At 40.8% G+C, this 19,978-nt stretch overlaps 3 protein-coding genes across 6 annotated transcripts in view; 1 reads left to right on the forward strand and 2 right to left on the reverse strand.

The window, feature by feature from the left end:
- The window catches only part of clec16a (C-type lectin domain containing 16A), a 53,313-nt gene extending 49,232 nt beyond the window's left edge, over positions 1-4,081 (reverse strand). The window contains exons 1-4 of one of the 2 annotated variants that reach the window (XM_079645752.1): positions 3,838-4,081; positions 2,964-3,092; positions 1,444-1,577; positions 576-724 (exon numbers count right to left, since the gene is read on the reverse strand). In XM_079645752.1, the coding sequence (XP_079501878.1) occupies positions 576-724; positions 1,444-1,577; positions 2,964-3,092; positions 3,838-3,911 (486 nt within the window). In that variant the 5' untranslated portion in view covers positions 3,912-4,081. The remainder of the gene's footprint in view (positions 1-575; positions 725-1,443; positions 1,578-2,963; positions 3,093-3,837) is intronic. The other variant, XM_079645751.1, reaches the window with a different exon arrangement.
- A 197-nt stretch (positions 4,082-4,278) lies between these two features.
- On the forward strand, positions 4,279-7,347 carry dexi (Dexi homolog (mouse)). 2 transcript variants are annotated; one of them, XM_079646443.1, is made up of 3 exons: positions 4,279-4,396; positions 4,667-5,218; positions 5,413-7,347. In XM_079646443.1, the coding sequence occupies exon 2, from the start codon at positions 4,778-4,780 to the stop codon at positions 5,045-5,047; it is 270 nt and encodes an 89-aa protein (XP_079502569.1). In that variant the 5' UTR covers positions 4,279-4,396; positions 4,667-4,777; the 3' UTR covers positions 5,048-5,218; positions 5,413-7,347. The 2 variants fall into 2 exon arrangements, with proteins under 2 accessions (XP_079502569.1, XP_079502570.1); XM_079646444.1 differs by having other exon boundaries at positions 4,291-4,369.
- A 766-nt stretch (positions 7,348-8,113) lies between these two features.
- The window catches only part of ciita (class II, major histocompatibility complex, transactivator), an 18,499-nt gene continuing 6,634 nt past the window's right edge, over positions 8,114-19,978 (reverse strand). For both annotated transcript variants that reach the window (XM_079646442.1, XM_079646441.1), the window contains exons 5-22: positions 18,620-18,721; positions 17,662-17,727; positions 16,780-16,827; positions 15,865-16,065; positions 14,714-14,764; positions 14,437-14,550; positions 14,286-14,345; positions 13,955-14,172; positions 12,458-13,776; positions 11,689-12,225; positions 10,239-10,418; positions 9,949-10,020; positions 9,724-9,804; positions 9,540-9,623; positions 9,362-9,445; positions 9,187-9,270; positions 8,628-8,711; positions 8,114-8,526 (exon numbers count right to left, since the gene is read on the reverse strand). In XM_079646442.1, coding sequence (XP_079502568.1) covers positions 8,451-8,526; positions 8,628-8,711; positions 9,187-9,270; positions 9,362-9,445; positions 9,540-9,623; positions 9,724-9,804; positions 9,949-10,020; positions 10,239-10,418; positions 11,689-12,225; positions 12,458-13,776; positions 13,955-14,172; positions 14,286-14,345; positions 14,437-14,550; positions 14,714-14,764; positions 15,865-16,065; positions 16,780-16,827; positions 17,662-17,727; positions 18,620-18,721 — 3,461 coding nt within the window. In that variant the 3' untranslated portion in view covers positions 8,114-8,450. The remainder of the gene's footprint in view (positions 8,527-8,627; positions 8,712-9,186; positions 9,271-9,361; positions 9,446-9,539; positions 9,624-9,723; positions 9,805-9,948; positions 10,021-10,238; positions 10,419-11,688; positions 12,226-12,457; positions 13,777-13,954; positions 14,173-14,285; positions 14,346-14,436; positions 14,551-14,713; positions 14,765-15,864; positions 16,066-16,779; positions 16,828-17,661; positions 17,728-18,619; positions 18,722-19,978) is intronic.

Below are 19,978 nucleotides of genomic sequence, written 5' to 3' on the forward strand. Positions count from 1 at the left end.
CAGGCCAGTGGAAGGACTACAGATACTGCTCAAGCAACAACGTTACAACAGAGTCATCAGAAATTATTCAAGAGGTCAGTTTACTTTGGTGTCACCATCTATTACCACACACGCACAGAGACACACACAGCAACAGGCCTGAATGGTTATATTCTCATACCCTCAGATGAAGGTAACTTAAATACTTAAGTGTTGGTGGAGAGAAAGAGCAATGAAACAGCCCATCTACACAGGAAGCTGATGCTCTGACAGGGGAAACGGCCTGCTGAAGATTGGTGGATAGGAGTAGTCTGATATGTGCAAACTGAGGTCGACTTGCACAAAATGCCAGAGACAGATTCACTGAATTTAAGCAACAACCTTTCATTTTTCTCTTTCCATATGTCTAGCTGCTGTTACTAATTTCTTCCATCTTTCATTCCCTCAATTGTCAGTCTCTAATCGTCCATCTCTCTCTCTCCCTTTCTTAATAAGCACATGATAAAGGTGACATCCTTTAAGGTTCCTCCATGACTGTCCTTTCATTCAGTCCCTCTTATTTCCCTCAGATCTCGCCCATCTGTTTAAGGACTCACCTCATTGTAGAAGAAGTGCACAGTGTGGGTGTTGAGTTTCAGTGACAGGGTCTTGAGAAAGGAGATGTAGTAGGCCATGATCTCCTCGTCTGAGAAGTCAAACTTGTGGACGATGATGGAGTTCACATGGTTGTTAGATAACAGGTAATCTGAGAAGAGAGGACACTTGATCAGGCTTGTTCATAGCTTTAAGGAAAGCCTTATGTGGAATGTTGAAATGCTGATCTTTTTACCATCCATTTATTAATTTTCCATAAGGGCATTTGGTGGTTGTACAAGAGAATACTAAACAGCAAAAGCTTAATTTTTACTCAACGATTATGAGGTCAGAAGTGCCATGGGACAGACACAGGGACAGTCGTGTACAGTGAAAATCATTTAAGACTCAATTCCTTTTGAGACATAAATAAAAACATTGCTTGCTTTATATAATATAACAGCCCACTGTATAAATGACAGTATGTGCTTAGTGTGTAGTTGCCTAGCAACAACCAAAAATGCAGAAGGTTGCTATTCATTGTGCATTTCAAGACAGGCAGTACAACATGCCTTGCATTGTAAAGTCTACAGAGCACGTTAACTATATATAAACATCTACACACACATTTTAGGGCAATCCCAAACAACAATCTTGTTATAACTATTCTGAGATTCTTTCACTGCTCAACTGTAATACAGACTAAAATAAATAGCACCATACTGTAAGTATAATATAATACCACAAAAAAGGAACAGCACAAATGAAAGCAGCAGTCTAAAAAACTACAACATTTAAATAAACGTATTACATGTACTAGGGCTATTTAATTGCGATGCATTACATCAAATATGCTTTCATTTTTGAACCAGTGTTGATTCAAAGACTTACAGAGGGAAGTCTCATGGCTGATGTTCTCAAACAGTATGTTGAGGGTCTGGAGGAGTTGGACGCACACGTAGCGTCCCGACTTCTGACGCAGGATGTTCAGGAAGAAAGCAAACATGTTCTTCTCCAGGAAGAAGCTGAAGACACAGGACACAAAAACACAGACAGGGGTCAGTTCATGATGACTTGATGTTCAAATATAATTATCATACATTAAAAAGGTAGGGTAGGTAAGAATGGAGAAACCAGCTCGAGTGCGCTAGAATTTGTACGCAGCCGAAGAAAATCTGCCCCTTCCTTCAGACTTCCTTACAGAGCCCCTCCTCCAATACACACGAATGCGCACATGACCAATGAGGGCACGAGATCAGTTTGTGCACAGATGGAAGGCTGACAGGCAGGTAGGCCATCCAGTTATTTTAGCCGGGCCGGCTCAGATGATTGGTCGTGCTTTTTACAGCGCCACGGCTTCCACAGATGACATTTTTTTATGTATTTATTATCAAAGCATCGGGATGTTAAGAACATTCCATGGAATATAACAAAGTGTTTCTGAAGTGAATGACCTACCCCACCTTTAATACTTGTTTCATGATTTCCATTATTTGGCTAGATTTGTGCAAATACACAGCTGAGCGTTCCACTTTCATGTTTATCCTATACTATTACAATATTCTGGACGTGTATACTGTTCATTTCACCTGGAATAAACCTTGAAGTTTATAACTTTAAAAAAGTGTTTATTGTACGCCAGGGTGAATACTACATTTAGGGAGAACTCTTCAGTACTTTGCCCCATACATGTTGTGTTTTCTTTTAAGTAAATCATTATCCTTAGGTTTGAATAAGACTGCATCTCCATTCAAAGTGAGAAATAAAATCCTAATGGTTTCAAAATACTGAACAGCTAGTAGCCTAGATAATTATAAGTGACTGTTCCTGTCCATGTTTATTGTCGGGGCTTCTGATCACACAAAAACACTTTCAACGTCCTCTGTGGCTTTTCTGCTCTTCAAAGCCATTTCCTGTATCATAAAATTCAGCCAGAGGTGGCAACGCGGATACAGACGTGATTACAAGAAACTGCAGAGCTGCTTCTGATTTCAAAGAAACACAATGGTTTCATGAGCTTGAGTCCCCCGAAACAACAGGAATTATTGAATGGTTCTGCGAGCTAAACTGCAGTGGGCTTACAAAATGAGTTGACTCAAGTCATAAGCAAGCATAAACAGTGTGACATGCAGAGGAGCATGTTCTTATCATAGCAAGATGGGGTGAGAGTCGTAAATGTGTATTTATGTTTGTTATAGTGTTGGAGATAAAGGATTTAATATTCAAATGTGCCTTCTGTGGACATTTGTTCAAATTCATGTCTCGGAGGTAAGTAAAACGTTTTAAGAGTTGGCAAGGTTAGAACAGTTGGCAAACCTTGCATATATCAATAGAGAATACATTGCCATCTCATTGTTTTCCAAGCAGCTTCCGGTGTGGGATTTGACATTAAGAAATCGATGGTTACTTACTCAAACACCGAGCTGTCATTCTGGTCCCCCCAGATGAGGATCTCTGTGATGGAGCGGATGGTCTCCACAAGAAGGTTTCGGTTGTGGTCCGTCACTGTGGTGTTTTTTGTCAGGACATGGTACATATACCTGATGGAGAGACATGAATAAAGGGAAGATATGTAGAAGAAACTGGTTAAAGCACATCTCTTAACTTAACAGCAGAAAGACAGACAGCAGTAATAAAGACATACAGTAACTGGAAGCTGAATAATGAATCAGCCCATGGAGAAATAGAAACGTATTTGTAGCCAACTGCTCATCTCCAAATATTTGTAATATGTATGTAATAACCACCAAATGTAAGTATATATTCTACACCATGACAGGTGTATAATTATTTTTGCCTAATTGCTGCTTTTGTGGGTGTGTTGCAGACTAACCTCATTAACGGTTAATTTGTTTCTCCTGTTGTGATGGGGCAATTTCTATTTCAGCAACTCTTATCGGTTTAAAGTCCCCTCAACCTGAGCAAATGTAACGCTAATCAGCCCGAACAAGTGAAACACCTGTGCAGACGTTCAAAAACTCGATACTACAGTTTGTACGGACAGTTAACGCACGAGACTGACTTTATTGTCAAAAACCAGCATAGTAGTAACGTTAGTTTCAATTCGGTTTTAGGGTAGATTTTGAACCTTAAAGCTAACGTTAGCTCACATGATTATCCACCTAGCCAAACAGAAAGGAAACAACATAGCAAATGTATGTTAAAATATATAACTGGACATATATAACAGTTATTTTAACTGTTGACAACATAGCTAATGTTCTTCTCAACCGCTTATGAATCATAGAAGCTAACGTTAGCCTATTTTTTTTGCTAGCTACTCACTTCAAATGGTCCAAGGAATGGATGTTTTTCGTTTTCCCCTGTCCTCCAACCCAGCTCCGTGACCGGCCGAACATGGTTGTGGTTTTAAGGGATGTGATGTTCTGACAGGAGCGTTATTTTGCTAACGTTAGTGTCCGCATCTACCCATTACACCCACTTTCCCCGTACAGATAGCTACTTAGCAAACAGAAGGTGATAGGCGGCGATAGTGGCGATGAGGGATCATTACGTAACAGGTTGGTGGATGGTTAGTCTGGGGGTTGCTGTTCTCTTCCTATCAGAGACGCTTGATACAGCATACAAGGGTGAGCGGAGGAAAACTACAACATTCACTTCCTGTTCTAGCCTTGACGAATAAAGAACGCGACAAACTGATCGACGCGGCGACAACCAATCACAGCAGAGCCAGAAAAGCAGCGAGCCAATCACCTGCCGAGGTATCAGGTGTCTCTTTGTGATCAGGACTGTTTTGATGCAGTCGGCTAAAAATGTTAGAAGGGACGGTTAGCTGTAAAAACGTCGACAGAAGCGGGTATTTGTGAATGTTTTGTAATTCTAGGTAAATATTTGTATGAAAGAAAACTCAAAATAACTTTCCTTGTGGAAATAATAGTGTTTTTGTTTCACTAGCACTGCATGCTACTGTTTTTAGCCTTAGCCAGCTGGCATGTCGTCAATTCCGCAAACCCCCCAAAACAATGTCAAACATATGTCGAGTTAGCTAACGCCTGTTATCATTAGCTATTAGCCTAAAACTACCTGTGTAGTTTTCGTTTTCTTTTGGACCTTGCAGATCAAATTAAAACTGCTTCTCAATCATTGTTTTCAGGTCGGGACGAGCCGAAATGGACACCCCAGCCCCATCACCCCGGAGAGATTTATAACGGTGAATCACATCCTGGCCTCGCAAGAACCCAAACCGTGGCTCTATTTATTTTCTATGAAACATCCAATTTATGCCCAGCTAGATTCGGTAGAATCGCTGTTGGACGAACTCCCATATATGTTTTATCTGGGCCTGTTCTTTGTGAACATCCTGATCCTCTATTATGCCTTTCTGATGGAGTACATCGTCCTGAATGTGGGGATAGTATTTCTGCCTGAGGACATGGACCAGGCGCTGGTGGACCTCGGGGTGCTGTCCGACCCGGCCTCCGTCCCGTATGACACGGACACGGAGCTGGATGTGTTTGAGGGGTATCTAGATTGACACAGCTGTCCTGCAGGAAGACAAACACATTCAAGTATTGATGGTGATGATGCAGAGGTCCAGGGCAGATTGGACCAGCGTGAACCTCCCCTGGTCAGGACCGAGGGGGGGAAAAGCCTCAAAGCGGATGATGTTGATGCCTTTTTCTCACAAAGTCATATCAGTGAAAAAGTAAGCAGAACACACTGGACTATGTTTGTCTTGTTTTTTTTCTGTTGTAATGGTCAAATGGAGATACTTAGAATAGAAACATATGTATTACTAAATCAAAACTCATCCTTTTTTAGTTATGCTATAAGTTAAGCTATTCAAAACATTGTGGTGATGAACTGACGATCTGTATTTGTTTTGTGTCACATCTCTAGGTTGTCTAGGCTCAAGAAAAGGTAACTTGAGGAAGAGATTCAGAACCACCGGCACCATGATCAGCGAAGGTCCCGTGTTAAGAGCCCCCTGCGCTGGATATGCTGTCGGTCAGTCAGTCGTTTGCCACTCTAATGGACTCTGGTTGGACACCATGGAGTTGGCCCCGGCATCTGTGTCCTTCACATTGGAGACAAAGAAAGGTAAAAAGGAAGTCCAATGTGCTCTGAGCAGAAAGACAGCTGTTCTCTGTGGATATACATGTCACCAGAGATGTGGATCATGACCATTGCAGCCAGAAGCAGGATGTGACTCGCTGTGAACAATTACCCCGGATGAGCAAGATCTGGTGGCTGACTGCTGAAGAAAGTGAATATACAGTAAATCTTGCCATCACAGTCACAGTGTGATGTCCTGCACAGTGTGAAGAACTGGCCGACAGCAGGAAACAATGTCCACTAAAGGTCTGTTGTAGGTCATTCACAGTACAACTGGTTTTTAGTTATGTTCTTTTTACGTTTTCAGAACACACAAAGCATTGCTACTTTGATGGCTCACGCATCCTTGAAGCGTCATTTAAATATATATATTTTGGGGTCATCCATGCTGTTTGTCTGCTTCAGGCATGTACAGACTCTCAGGGTGCATAGTTAGGACCTCTGGGTGCTCTGGACACAGGCTGTAAAAGTTGAAGTGAAGAAAAAGCATCTAGGGAGAGTTATTTATTTATTACAGTATGTCTGCTGATAATCTTTATCACAGTGATAGGGTTCACACACGTTTCATTTTGTATTAGAGGCTGACCCCTTGCCAAATGTGTGAAACTGTTATCAGCATGAGTCGTGTCAAAGACAGAACCCTCACCTGAAAGAGAAACTCAGAAGTGCTTCAGATATTCAACTTTCTCTGTTATTTGATGCAGCCATGTTTTATTGTTACGAAATGACACAGAAAAGACTCAACGCATGACATTTGTGTTGTTTTTTTAATTGGTTTAGTTCCCAAAACGGTCTTTTATTACACTTTTTTTTGTTGAATATTTACGAATTCTTTAAAGAGAAATGTATATTCTTGGCAGCAATAATAAACAAGATTCAAGCAATGAGGCAATTCACTACTAGATGTGTGTAAGCCTTGGAGGCGCTGTACATACTGTAGGTCGGTTAAGAGCACGTATAGCCCTGCCTATTGATTTTTGAGGCAATAAATCAGTATTTCCTCAGCACATGACTGCTGTCTGCCAGAATTATCAAATTGTGCTAGTAGTCGTTATACTCAGAAATTAGCCTGTTTTCCACAGAATAAGGGAAGTTTGTTGTCAGCTAAATAGCTAAAGATCTAGAGACAAAAAACGAAATATTTGCACATCTACATTTCTTACTCTAGACAAATTAATTGCCTTACTGTCTCAATTCAAACCAGTCTGCGAGACATTTCATCAAATGCATAAATCGGTATATTTCCTGATAATGAGTCTGCAGCAGCATTTAGTTCACGTTACACTAAAGCTCAGGATACTAATATTTATTTCATATTGTAAAATATACGAATGGTGAAATCAAACCACATCATGCTGGAGGTAGAGGGCTTTAACAGGCTGTTATCAGTACAATGAGTTAGGTACATCACATATGAAAGACTCCCTATATTTTAACAATCAATTGCAAGTGAAGCTGTTCGATTGGGAGGATCTACTTTTGTATGCCAACTGTTAATCATTGGTGGTAGTTGCACCGTGCCGTTTCCCAGGCATGATAACACACTGTGTTTGATCAACTCTGCTCAAATGTTAGTTTAGAACCCTGTGAGACTTCACAAGGACTGTGATCATACCCTCCACGCCTGCTTCTATGACATGCACATGCTATAATAAGCTTTGGATTGTAACAGAGTTTTATTTTCCAACGTGTATTTAATAAACTATGAGCGAATGCCAACTTTTCTGCCTCTTCCTTCAACTGGAATATCATATTTGTTGATTATTTTACCGAAGAATGGACATGTTGATGCCAGATTGTTGACTTTGTCCCATGTGCTTTTATTGTGTCACTTTACATTTTGTCCACAAGAGTGCGTCAGTGCATCAGTGGAAAAAAGGAGCATGGTGGAACATAACAATGTTCAACAAATCAACAACAAAGTACAGAAACATTCATTTGCTCATTTAAACATTAACCAAACATGAACGCTGTCTATTTATATTCTAACATGTTCAATTAAGCTGCTGTCGGTTTGACTGTACGAGTAGACCTTCTACAATAGTGATATCATTGGGAAAAACTCAACTTAAGATCCAAAAATATTTGGTTTTCACAAAAAATATTCCTGAAGGTGACCACTGATTGTCTTGTTGCATTGTGGGAAATGAAGGATCCAGTGTCTTGGGGCCTTAACCCATATTTGAGACTACAAGTCAGGTTATCTGAGGCTCTTGCTGCATCACAACCTTTACAGATATAGCAAAAGGTTTTACAGTCAGCAACAAAAAGGTGGCTACAGTGTATCACATCAGCACACGTCAGTAAGTGTCCATTTATTAATGGGAATAAAATAATAACATCAACGACGCAGAGTTTCAGAAACTATAGGACTGTAAAAGTTAGCTTGCATTACAAAAAAAGAGAACAGAAACCTTTTGGGAAGGAAGTGAAAACAGGTTAATAATAAACTGTGGAATTAAAAAAAAAGTGAAACGAAAAAACAGTACGTAACAACATAAAAGATTTTATTTATAAAAATAAGAAACAATTATGGTCACATAAAATCAGATCTCATATAGTGCAAAAGTGCTTCTTGAATGTGTACCGAGCCAAACAACACGCCTATACAGTAAACACATGCAGCACCGAAGGATGAAGCACTCAGGGGAATCTTTAAAAATATCTGACAAGGAGAACTATTGAATAAAACACCAAAGAATTATCTTTGGTTTGTGATAGTGAGCTTTCTCCCACTCTCTTTTTTCTTAAGCACACATGCAGTATAAAATGTAGTGTGTAGTGTAAACATGTGAGGATGTGTGTAGAGGTTTCATAGTGTTCTACTGCCACTGGATCCTGTTGTCCTGCTGCTGAAGTCTCTCAAACACACCGTAAGGAATACACTGGTTCCACATCCTGTGATAGAAATAGATATTATGATGCTGGATGACATGCAAAGAAAAGAAAAATGGATACAAAATGATTTAGCTTTGTGTTGTGTAGCGAGTGTTTTTCACCTCAAGGTCTTTATTTTTCTACAGTTTCTCAGACTGGCTCCCAGGCTCTGTGCTCCAACACTTGTTAGCTTGTTGTACTTTACACTGTCAAACAGAAAGAAAACTGTTTAACACGTTGAATCTTCCAACATTGCACACTTATGTATCTTCAGATAGTGATACATCCTTATAAAACACATATTTCTGTCAATATATCAGTGAGAACAAAGCTCAGAGGATCAACATTTATTTTTATCTATGCAAACATATTTTTGACTACAGTAGTTCCTTGTTTGGTGAATGTGTGTGTGGTGTGTGTAACACCTTTTTTTGTCTGTTCAATGTTTGATTAAAAGTGTGTTTAGTTCATTAAATATGTTCTCCATAATGAATCAAATTCATTGGGTTAACCCTGTGTTTCATTAGATAAAGTATAAGGAGAGAACAACACGTTATTAATGTCTAAGGAGAATGTGACACGTGTTTCAATGTATGTCTTTTGGAGGTTTAATGTCATTTATAATCAGTAAAAAAAAACAATACAGTAGAATTATTGTAAATGTGACATTTAAGGTCTTACTCCAGGTCAGTGAGCGAAGCCATGTGTGGGAGGACAGCAGCCAGAGTCTCTGCACCTTCGTCACAAATCACATTACTGTAGAGACTGGAAACAAATAAAGGGGAAGTGAAATGAAGTGGGTTTATCGTATGCACCACTGTGGGTGTTGTTGTCAAGGTATATGTGTGTTATATACCTTAAACAGTGCAGTTTGGGAAGATCCCGCAGCACAGTGGCCAGTTTCCTCACTCCCTGGTCTCCTATGCAATTCTGTGACAAACTAGAATGAGAGGTTAAACAGTTAGTACAACACACATACTGTACATCATTACGTATTCTGTTGTACAGGATGAGAAGGAACATGGTAAACTCACTTGAGAATCTCCAGGGACCCAAGTGAGACTAAAGTATCCGCCAATTCCTCTGCTCCTTTGTCCCCAATCGTACTGTTCTCTAGACTGAAAGAAAAGAGAAGTTACTGTTAGGCACAGGAAAAGAAAACATTAAACAGATATATAAGCACTGAGAGAGAACTTGAAGTCAAATGTGTATATTTACTCTAAGTGCTGTAGGTTGTGTAGACCTGGCAGGAGCTCCCATAGCTTGGGAAGAACCAGGGGACCTTTCTCTGGACCAAGCCTGGAGGAAATCATCGAAATCATCATCATCATCATCATCATCATCATCATCATCATCATCATCATCATCATCATCGTTCATCATCATTTTCATGGTAACCATTGTCAATAATTTAATTTTCAAATGTTGCTTATTACTACTTACTCCAACTCTAGCTTGTGTAGCTCTTTAACTGCAGGTACCCCCTCTGCCAGGATTGAATTGGATTGGCTGGAACTACAAGTAAACACAACACACACTTCAACCACCAGATACATATTGATTGTCTGTTGCAAAGTGTGTGTGTGTGTGTGTGTGTGTGTGTGTGTGTGTGTGTGTGTGTGTGTGTGTGTGTGTGTGTGTGTGTGTGTGTGTGTGTGTGTGTGTGTGTGTGTGTGTGTGTGTGTGTGTGTGTGTGTGTGTGTGTGTGTGTGTGTGTGTGTGTGTCACATTACCTGTCTGACAGCCTCTTGTGCACATGTATGTTCACCAGCTTTGCCAGGTGCTCTATGTGACACACTTGTGTGGCTTTCAGAGGGTGGACCTTGAATTTGGACACGGTCACTTGTAGGAGCGCTTCTTCACCGTTCTGCTCTAGCTGCTCCCACAAGGTGATCACATCAGCAATGCATGCCCTGGAAGACACCCAAGGGTCGACAATTGTATCAATGGAATGTCATCAGATAGAAATAATACATTGCTCATGAGTTAGTAAACTAAGTGCTCCTTGGCCTTGGAAGTTACACGTATCCTGCTTGAGCTAGTAAACTTAATAGCCATACATTAAAACGACCACCGCAGCCTAAACACTTTGAATGTTAATACTACAGATTTTAATATTGGAATAATCCAAAGCTTAACTACCTTAATTAGGGTTGTTAAACTATGATAGGGGAACGTTTTAAAGAGGACATATTATGATTATTTTCAGGTTCATATTTGGTGCCTCCACTGTTACAGGTTTACAGGCTTTCATTTTCAAAAAGCTCTCTATTTTTCTCGTACTGCCTGTGCTGCAGCACCTCTTTTCACCCTCTGTCTTAAACCCAAGCCCAGTCTGCTCTGATTGGTTAGCTGGCTCTGTTGGTTGGTCAACCGCTAATACCTCATTCACACCAACGGTGTTTCAGGGCCGGTTCGGAGCTGGAGCTTGAAAAGCACCGGGTTTTCCTGTTCACACCGCAGCGGAGCAGCCTCTTAGCTCCGGAATCCGGTTCGTTTCAAGCACCAAAAAATTGTCCGGCCAGAGCAAAAGAACCGCATACGTCACGCTTACGTCGAGGCGGGGGCAGGGGTAGGGGCAGGGGCAGGGGCAGGGGTAGGGGCAGGGGCAGGGGCAGGGGCAGGGGCAGGGGCGGGATCAACTCCTGAACAACAACAAAAAGCCAGCGTTTTATCCAGTTTGTACACAACGATGGAAAAACTTAACAAGCAGCAGTGGTCCACTGAAGAGACCAGTTACCTACTGGGAATCTGGTCTTCTGAAGAGGTACAGAGGAAGCTGGAGCACAATCGGCCATTGTTGTTGTTGTCGGTGTCAGCTGTGAGGGGTTTCCGCGCGGTTTAGCTTTATGAAGCAGGCACGCAAACGGTTACGTCATGACGCAAACGATGACGCAATGACACAGCACCAGTCGGACTCTGGGCAGTGTGAAAAGAGCCAGAGCTAAACCGAAGAACCGGTTCTGAACCTGAAAAGCTCTAGCCCGGAGCTTGAACGGGAGTTGCGTTGTGAATGAGGTATAAGAGATCCCCCTTTGGGATTTTAGCCATTGCAGACCATTCACATGCACAAAAACCTCTATAAAACACTAGTCAAGAGACCCCCAAAAAGCATAATAGGACCCCTTTAACAAACTCAATAGATACCAAGCAGCTTTTTGAGTTGTGAATTGAAACTAGTACCTGTATGTGTTGATGTTGTTGAGCCCCAACAGAGCTCTGAGTCCCGAAATCTGTATCCCAGAATCCTCCAGATTCAAACAAAACCTTCTACCGTCAGCTCCACCCTGGTCGAGAACGTTCTGCACAGCAAACACGTCCGATGGCTTAAAAGGAACTCCGTGAAATGTCAGGACCTCTGGAAGATTCTCTGCCAGATGAGCAACCAATCGTTGACTACCACTGTCTCTGCTACCATCACCATGTGAGGAACTCGCCTCATAAACATAGCGACAAGCATCCAGGACCTGGGTGGGGCTCAGGTCATCATGGGAAAGACCTTCAAGGTGTGTTGTCACTAAAGCCTGCTTAGAGGCCACCATGTCTCTGAAGGTTGTCTCTGTGTATGAGTTAAACCTCTGAAGCTCTCTCCGGTTGTAGAACAACAGCCCGACCGCAAACCGCTGAGTGAGATCGAGCTCCTCCCTTTGAGGCCGCCGGCGACTCTTCTGGCCAGATTGGAAAGGGAGGGTCTGGAGGAAGGCACGGTCTGTTATTGTCCTGGGGAAACAGAATTTCAGAAAGAGTCAAGAGAAATCCAAAGAGGGAAGAGCACTGAAAGTGAAAGAGAAAAGATGCTGGGAATAGAAAGGAATACTCTTTCAATTTCAATCTAAGGCCAGGATACTATGACAGATTAAAAGCTGTACACACTCTTCAGATTACCCTATCAAATCAGCATAACCATCCATATAGTTCGAATGGAAACATAGAAAAATCATGAAGCGTTTACCTTGACAGAGACAAATGGACCCCTGCAAGGTAACTCTGAAGGAAAGGGTTGGCCCACATCAGGATTTGGTCATCACTGGCATCAGCGCTTTCAGTTTCCGTCCTTCCCTTGCTTCCCCTCTTTTCTCCAGTCTCTCTTGTTCCAGTTTTCCTTCTGTCCTCACTCTCACAACTTGAGACAACCTGCCTCGTCCCCAGATTATAAGAGAGTAAGAGCCCTGTTCTTTGGCCGAACGCATTGAGTGTTGCAGATATGGTCCGTCCTTTGGGGACGATGGAAGAGTTGGCTTTGATCCCCTCCCAGGCCAGAGAACTTAGCTGGGCCAGCAACTCCCTCTCCTTGGTTTTAACTACTTCCCAGCCATTACTCTTCATTTCCTCTCCGTCGTTGTTATCTTTCTCTGTTTCCTTTTTTTTTGAACCCCTTGTTCTTTGCGTGCGAGTGTTTTTATTACGCCTCTTCATTTGAGAACTACTTGAGCTTTTTGTCTGGGTTTCTTCAACTGATTCCTCAGATATTTCCGATGGAGTTTCAGCTTGTGAGTTTGTGTCCTTGCTGTCTTTTTCCACTTTCATACGAAGCACTTGATGGCAGAGCTCGGTTAACGTTCTCGGTAGGACCTCCAAACTTTTGCATTGTTCTAAAACCAAGCAGACCAAGCGACACAGTCCAGGGTTCCAGCACAGGAGATGTAGATAGCTGCAGTTTTTGAAGCAATCCAAAGCAGATACTCTGAGGTCAGGATCAGTGAAGTACTGGGACAGATATGTCTGTACGTCAGTGGGGGTGAAGCCACACACCTCCAACAGGCTGTCCGTTCGGCGGAGAAGCTGGCTGGCTGTGCCTCTCGTTCGGGTAGAAAGCAGAAGTGTGCATCCTGGAAGGAGGACCCTCTGAAGGATGGCAGAGTACAACTGTTTTACTGTGAAGGTCTGTGCTTTACTGTCCTTCTGTAACGACGTTACTAAGTCCTTTTCTTGAGTCTGGAGAAGAATTTCATAGTCCCGCAACTCGCAAAACCCATCAAAAATGACAAGCACGCGCTTAGGGGCTGCAAGGATTTGAGCGTACACTGCGTTGGGGTCCTTGCAGGAAGGGGCAAAGGAGGAGAGGTTTAGTAAGAGGGTCTGAAGGCTAAAGGTAGCGTCCGTTAAAGAGAGTGCCTTGCTGTCTAACAAGAAGACAAAGTCAAACTGTGGGATGCAGTCTGTTGACCAGTCGAGACACAGTCTTCTTATCAGGGTGGTTTTTCCCATGCCAGCATTGCCTAGAAGCAAAATGTAGCGTTTTGGTTTGTCTCCATTTGATCTCTCAAAGATCTAATCGGAAAAAAAGAAACACATAGGTACCAGTGATTAGCAGCCAGTGATTTCAGCAATGTTATTGGTCTATTCACAAGTCATAAAAAAATCTAAATACTCATACTTCAAGATATTGGATAGGCTGTATTCAAAAACACCTTAATGGTTTTCTATTGAATTAAAGTGAAACTCTTACCTGACTCCTCCCCAACAAGCTTTTTTGTCGATCTGTATCTCCCATGACGACTATCTCTTTGTCCAGGGCTTTGTTTATGTTTTTTCCAGAGCGAAGAATTTCCCTCTGGCTCACTGGCACATCCACATAATGAGACATCAGGCTGAGGCCGGCCTCCATAACATGGCATGCTTGACTCATTTGTGCTTTGGCTTCCTGGATGTAGTCCTTCACATCCTCTGAAAGAGTAACACCATTATTAGGAACCTGCTGCTCCACCTAACATGAATTGTACTTTTAATAAATGTAACATTAAAGCAGAATAAAGGAATAAAAGCATGCAGTAACTTACGTGGAATATCAAGGACTGTGGGACACTGAGGAAGAGGGGATTCCTTACACGTAGACGGCTCTAAAAGTCAACATTTCAAGATATTTTTACCATGAGAATAACTGTAGAAGGGGATTTATACATAATGAGAAAGACATATAGATGTACTCACCATTGCCAGGTGAGAGGGGTGAGGCACAAGGATGAGTTAAGGCTTTGCTTGCAGTGTCTGACAGAGATCCGCGTGGGGATGAACTCATTTGGACTGGGGCTACTTCACCATTCGCTACAAGAACCACAGAAGAACAATTAAGGCAAAGCTAAAACTGTGTGATCATAAACTACACAAAACTCCCAGAATAAGATCTCTGCATACATGCACGTTAACTACTGATTTGTAGACACACATACATACATTTACTTCTGAGATTAAATGTTTTTCTACTCACTCGGGGAGAGGGGTGGCAGTTGAGGTTTGAATTGCGGTGATCCAGCAGGAACTAAATTAGAACTTCACGTTAGAATATGTACTGTTGATATAGTTTATGTGCATTAACAGACCTACATGAGGAGCAAGGCAAGTCTATATGTTTAACACGTTTCATTTGCAGAGTGCTTTACATTGTGCAAATAATACAATAAATAGTAAGAGTAGTTTCATAAACACAAAAACACATTTTAAAAGAATAAAAAACACAGATAGTGGCAGATAGGGAGGAGTTGAGAAGGAGGAATTGATTGATCTATTTCGGGATATGCTTGTGCTGCTGATTCTTGGTTTTCATAAATAGTCTATGATCACATTTATGGTAGTACCGCCATAGTTGAGATGTATATATATGTATAGCTAAAGATCCCATCTGTCTGAAAATGTATATATATATATAGACAATTGTATTCATTGGGATAAACCCCTTGAAATGCACCATCTCGTTTTCAAGGGGGTCCCAACAATAGCAACAACGTACAGATATATATAAACAAAAACACAAAATGCAAAACATGACACACAAGACAAACCACATACAGTCTGTTAAGTGAAATTCAAGCAATGCATACAATCATTACAACTTGAGAGACAGTCGAGCAAATCAGTTTCATCAATATCAGTTTCATTAATAACAAGTACAGACCAGTTGAAAGGGAGATGATAATGCATGTTTAAACATACCCAAAGATGCAAATGATCTAATAGCAGCAGGTAAAGTATTCCAGTCTGTTGGGGCTTTGAAAATGAACGCTCTTCTGCCAATCAGTTTTTTTGCAGAGGGGACAGAGAAATAAATCTGAACAGAATATCTAACTTGATAACTTGTATGACTTCAAAAAAATCAAAGCCCTATTTGTTGAAAGTTAAAGAGGCCCCATTTTGCTTTTCCCTTTACTGTAGTGAGTAATATTGTTAATTGGTGGATTGGCAGACACACAAAAAGACTTCTTCCTTGAAATGGCACACCTTTATGGCAAAGAGAATATTTGGTATCGGTCTGTGGCTGCAAATAGCTCTGGCTAAGCTACACTTCATAGAATGAAGATTATCCAGTTTTCATTTGCTATTCACAATCGACCTTGTTTGTTTGTATAAAAATGCTTTACTCACCAAATATGTAAGTAGGTGTAGCAGCAGTGTTGGTGATTGGAAGTGTAATTACTGAAGGAGAGAGCCTCAGGGTCCGAACAACCTGACATGATGGAGTGTCTGGGATGGTGATAAACTGAATGGAGGGATGGAGATGGAGGATTCTTGGTGGAGTGGTGGAGAGGCCAGCTGTCTCTGCTGAACTTGGCTCTGATCCTGTGGCTGCAATAAACAAAGCCAACATCCTTATCTGTTTTGCCCACAGGTTTTGTTAACCTTGAGCGTATCAAAAGCAAAGGTTGGGCAAGGAGAATAAAGTTTACATTCCAAGATAATTGAAGCGGACTTAGGTCAAATGCTGCATCACGTTTAAGAATTACATTTTTTGGCATACTTGTAAGACTTGAAAATGAAAAGGTCAGTGCGCCACAGTTGAATACAAGTAACAATCTACAACTCGTCTAGATTAACAAGAGTTTTCATAATAGCAAGTGCTACATTTGATTTCTAGAGACGCACCAAACTGATCTGGAGGAACTCTGGGTGAGGTGAGAGTTGTTCTTTTGGTTCCACATTGAAATCTTATGTGACAACTTCAAAATTAAACTTCCTGTTTTTTGATCTGCATTTCTATGCCATAAAGGAACCGAGTCAAGCATAGCGAATTAACAACCCTTTAACCCATGAGTTTTATGTTGGTACTTTCCATTCACACAAAATATTACCATGCAGTGTGTCAGCTGATATTTAATCTTTGATGGATATATTTGCAGGAATACTGATCAAACTTTTGCCATCCTCTTAAATGACTGCAGATAATCTTGTTTGAGACATATTTTTCTTACTGCTCCTTTAAATGTAAAACAAAAACATGTGCAGTGTCTAACTGCTCTTTTAACAATTGCATCAGATTACAGCAGAAGGTAGATGATGTACCTTGGGTGATTGACAGCTCAGCCTGCACCACTTTAGTTTTTGGCCGAGCTGCAAGAGATGAAGAACGAACATTACAGCGTGTTTTTTTTTGCAGCTTGCTTCAAATAAAAGCAGAACCACCAGCATTCTCTCAAGGAACACACCACTGTTAGCTAGTTTTTAGCTCCTAACATAAACATCACGTTAGCTTACTAGCATGTTTACATACCATATAAATACATGCTAATAGTAATCATTTATCTGTTTACCTAATATATCATTCAAATAGCTTGCATATAGACTCTTATTTCACTTTTTTTTTTTAACTATTCCTTTCTTTTGCAGTTACTTTTAATATTTAATATTTACTTGCACTATATTTTTCTGTTTTTCTGTAATATTGTGTAATAAAGAACATTGAACCTTGCTGTATAACTTTATAAGATTAATAGTATAACATGAAATGCATGTTATCCTACTATTCCAGGCCGTCATTCATTTCCATTCATATCTGTCCAAAATTATTTCATATTAGAGTACATTATTGAAAATCTCCGAACATGATGTGACTTTTCAAAATAAGTTAACTTGATGTTAAATGTGATGTTTCAAAATTAACACATTGATATGAATGAAACACAGACTTCTAAAACGCTGCATAATTTTTTGCAGAATGACATAAACTACAAAATGGGCCAGTGGCTGACATGACTGTGCAGGTTATATATTCCACAACTTGAAGCCACGTCATAAATAGCAAAGTACTGATTGCTTCCCACTTCAAAGGATGTTTCAGATAATGGCTGTGAGGTTTTAAAGTCACATTTATTATACTTGTCTATCCCTTTTACCTTACATTGAAAGTCGATAATAAAAACCACACAGATAGTCTGGTTAGGTCACCTGCTGCTCTTTGTCTCTTTGGCCTAGATGGTGTGTCCCGATCGGGGCACTGTTGTATCCGAGGAGCTGGAGAGGAGAAATATAACATGTAAACTTGCCAGAATGTTGTGAATTCATTCTAAAATGCAGTTTAGCTTTTACTAATGCTGTCAAAATTATCGCGGCTGTAATTAATTTTTTGAATTAATTGCGTTAAAATATTTAACGCATGTGCAGAATCGCCCGCCCCATACATCCCACCAGTGGCAACGCTGGGGTAGGCTACAGCCATACCAAGAAATGGCTTAGCCCCACCTTAGCCCCACCATGAAAAATTATGTTAAAGTAAGCAAAACAAAGTCCGCTAACTCGCGCCAAGTAAATTGCACAGACAGCAGTTAGTAAGATTGATTTCAGGAGCCACTTGTCTGGAAATACCGAAGACTAGAAACGGTTTTGAAAACTTTTGTCACGTAGTGATCGTCTTCTCCATAGAACATCTTTGATAATGTCTTCTGGCCAATCAGAATCAAGATAACGGCGTTGTGTTGTTGCAGGAAGTCCCGACGGAGAATACTTTTGCTGTAGTACATCTCAATATACATCGATACAACATTACGTGTTGATAGAAATCAACACGTAATGAAATAAGACCCCACGGTTTGATGATTGATAGGTGTGTAGGCTGTCTTTCATTTTGACACACAGAACAATGTTATAATAAACATACATAGCCTACATACTGTATGTTAAATGGATATATCCGCCTTCTTTCATTTATCTTTCCATTCCCACAACAATAAACATAAAGAAATGGCATATTTTGGACATAGTTCGAATGGTGATTAATCATGACTAATTACTTTTTAAGCTGTGATTAATCTGATTAAAAATTGTAATCGTTTGACAGCCCTAGTTGTTACACATATGAGCAAACGTTGAGCTACGATAAGCTTCAAGTTAATGGCTGGTTATGTACCTCTGGGTCTTTTACTTCTGGTTTTTGTTTTGCCTGTTGTTTTGTCCTCCTCCCCCTGCTGCTGGATGTCGGGGAAGGGCTCTGTCATCATGGGAAGATCAGCTGAAGGTCAGGGAAGAAGAAGTAAAAGAGTCAGTGAAGCAGCTAAAGGGCAAATAAACCAGAAATTGTGGAATCTGTGATCATTACAGAAGTGAACTGAAAACAGGGCGTTGATTTTTTTTTCACAACTTCTAAAAGATGGGAAAAAGGAAGTGGTGGATAGTAAAACAAAGGGCAAGTGTGACTTGAAACATAACCACTGGGAGTGTCGGAGGAAAATCTCGGACTAGGCTAGTTGAAAAAGTTTAACAGCAGTACCAAAAAATGCACTATTTTAACCCACAACTATATACAAAGGATCCAGTTTTTACATTCATGACAAACAGCCACAAAAAACAAACATTGAACACAATTTTGCATCAAACTCTGCCTGGCAAGTACCTCTATGTTTATTTTTTCCAGGTTTCTTTTAAGGATTCGTTTTATAATTTAAATGAAATGTAAGGTTTTTTAGAGGAAGCATTTTGCGGAAACCTGCACCCAACCACACTCAGAATTAGCAAAACTTAAAGGTGACCTATCACGCAAAATGCACTTTTGTACGTCTTTTCTACATGAATATGTGTCCCCGGTGTTCCAGGGAACTCACCAAGTGTCAGAAAACACAACTCTCTCTATTTTCCTCCATACCCAAATCTCTTAAAAAGGGGCTGCAAAGGACCTGATACAGACTGATCCAGATTTGAACACTTCTATGATGGCACAGAAGTGGCGCTACGGCTATTGGGCCAACTCCACCAATCAGGAGGAGACAGCCACGGACATTGCCGTTCGAAAGCGCTGGAGACGCTGTAGTACATATGCCAGGCCTGTAGGTGGTGCTGTTCTCACAGAATCAGCCCATGCAAAAACAGTGTTAAATTGAGCGAAATGAGGAATGGCTAAAATGCATGATCTGTTTGGTATTTTGAAACCAATAAATGTCGGAGGAAAATCTCGGACTAGGCTAGTTGAAAAAGTCCGGACCTCCTTCTCAACATTATAAATTATTCACTTTGTTCATGGTAATACAATTCTAATGGGTTCTGAAGAAATCGCTGGAGGCAGTCAGAGTTTGCTGCAAAAAGAACTTTACTTCATCAAAGACAAAAACAAATTCTGAGCAGACCCCGGGATCGTACTGCTGAACAAACGTTGTACTCGCACCTTTATAGCGAGCCTTCTTGTCCCTTATTGGTTTAGGATGACAAACCACCTCCCAGTTTCTTTGTCTGCAACTTTTTCTGCAGACGTTTGCATTTACCTACAGTTCCGCAC

Source organism: Notothenia rossii, assembly GCF_949606895.1.
Source record: "Notothenia rossii genome assembly, chromosome: 8".
NCBI classification, from domain to species: domain Eukaryota; kingdom Metazoa; phylum Chordata; class Actinopteri; order Perciformes; family Nototheniidae; genus Notothenia; species Notothenia rossii.

Excerpts from the sequence above, each read along its gene's own strand:
- dexi (XM_079646443.1), top strand. The coding sequence starts at position 4,778 with ATGAAACATCCAATTTATGCCCAGCTAGATTCGGTAGAATCGCTGTTG.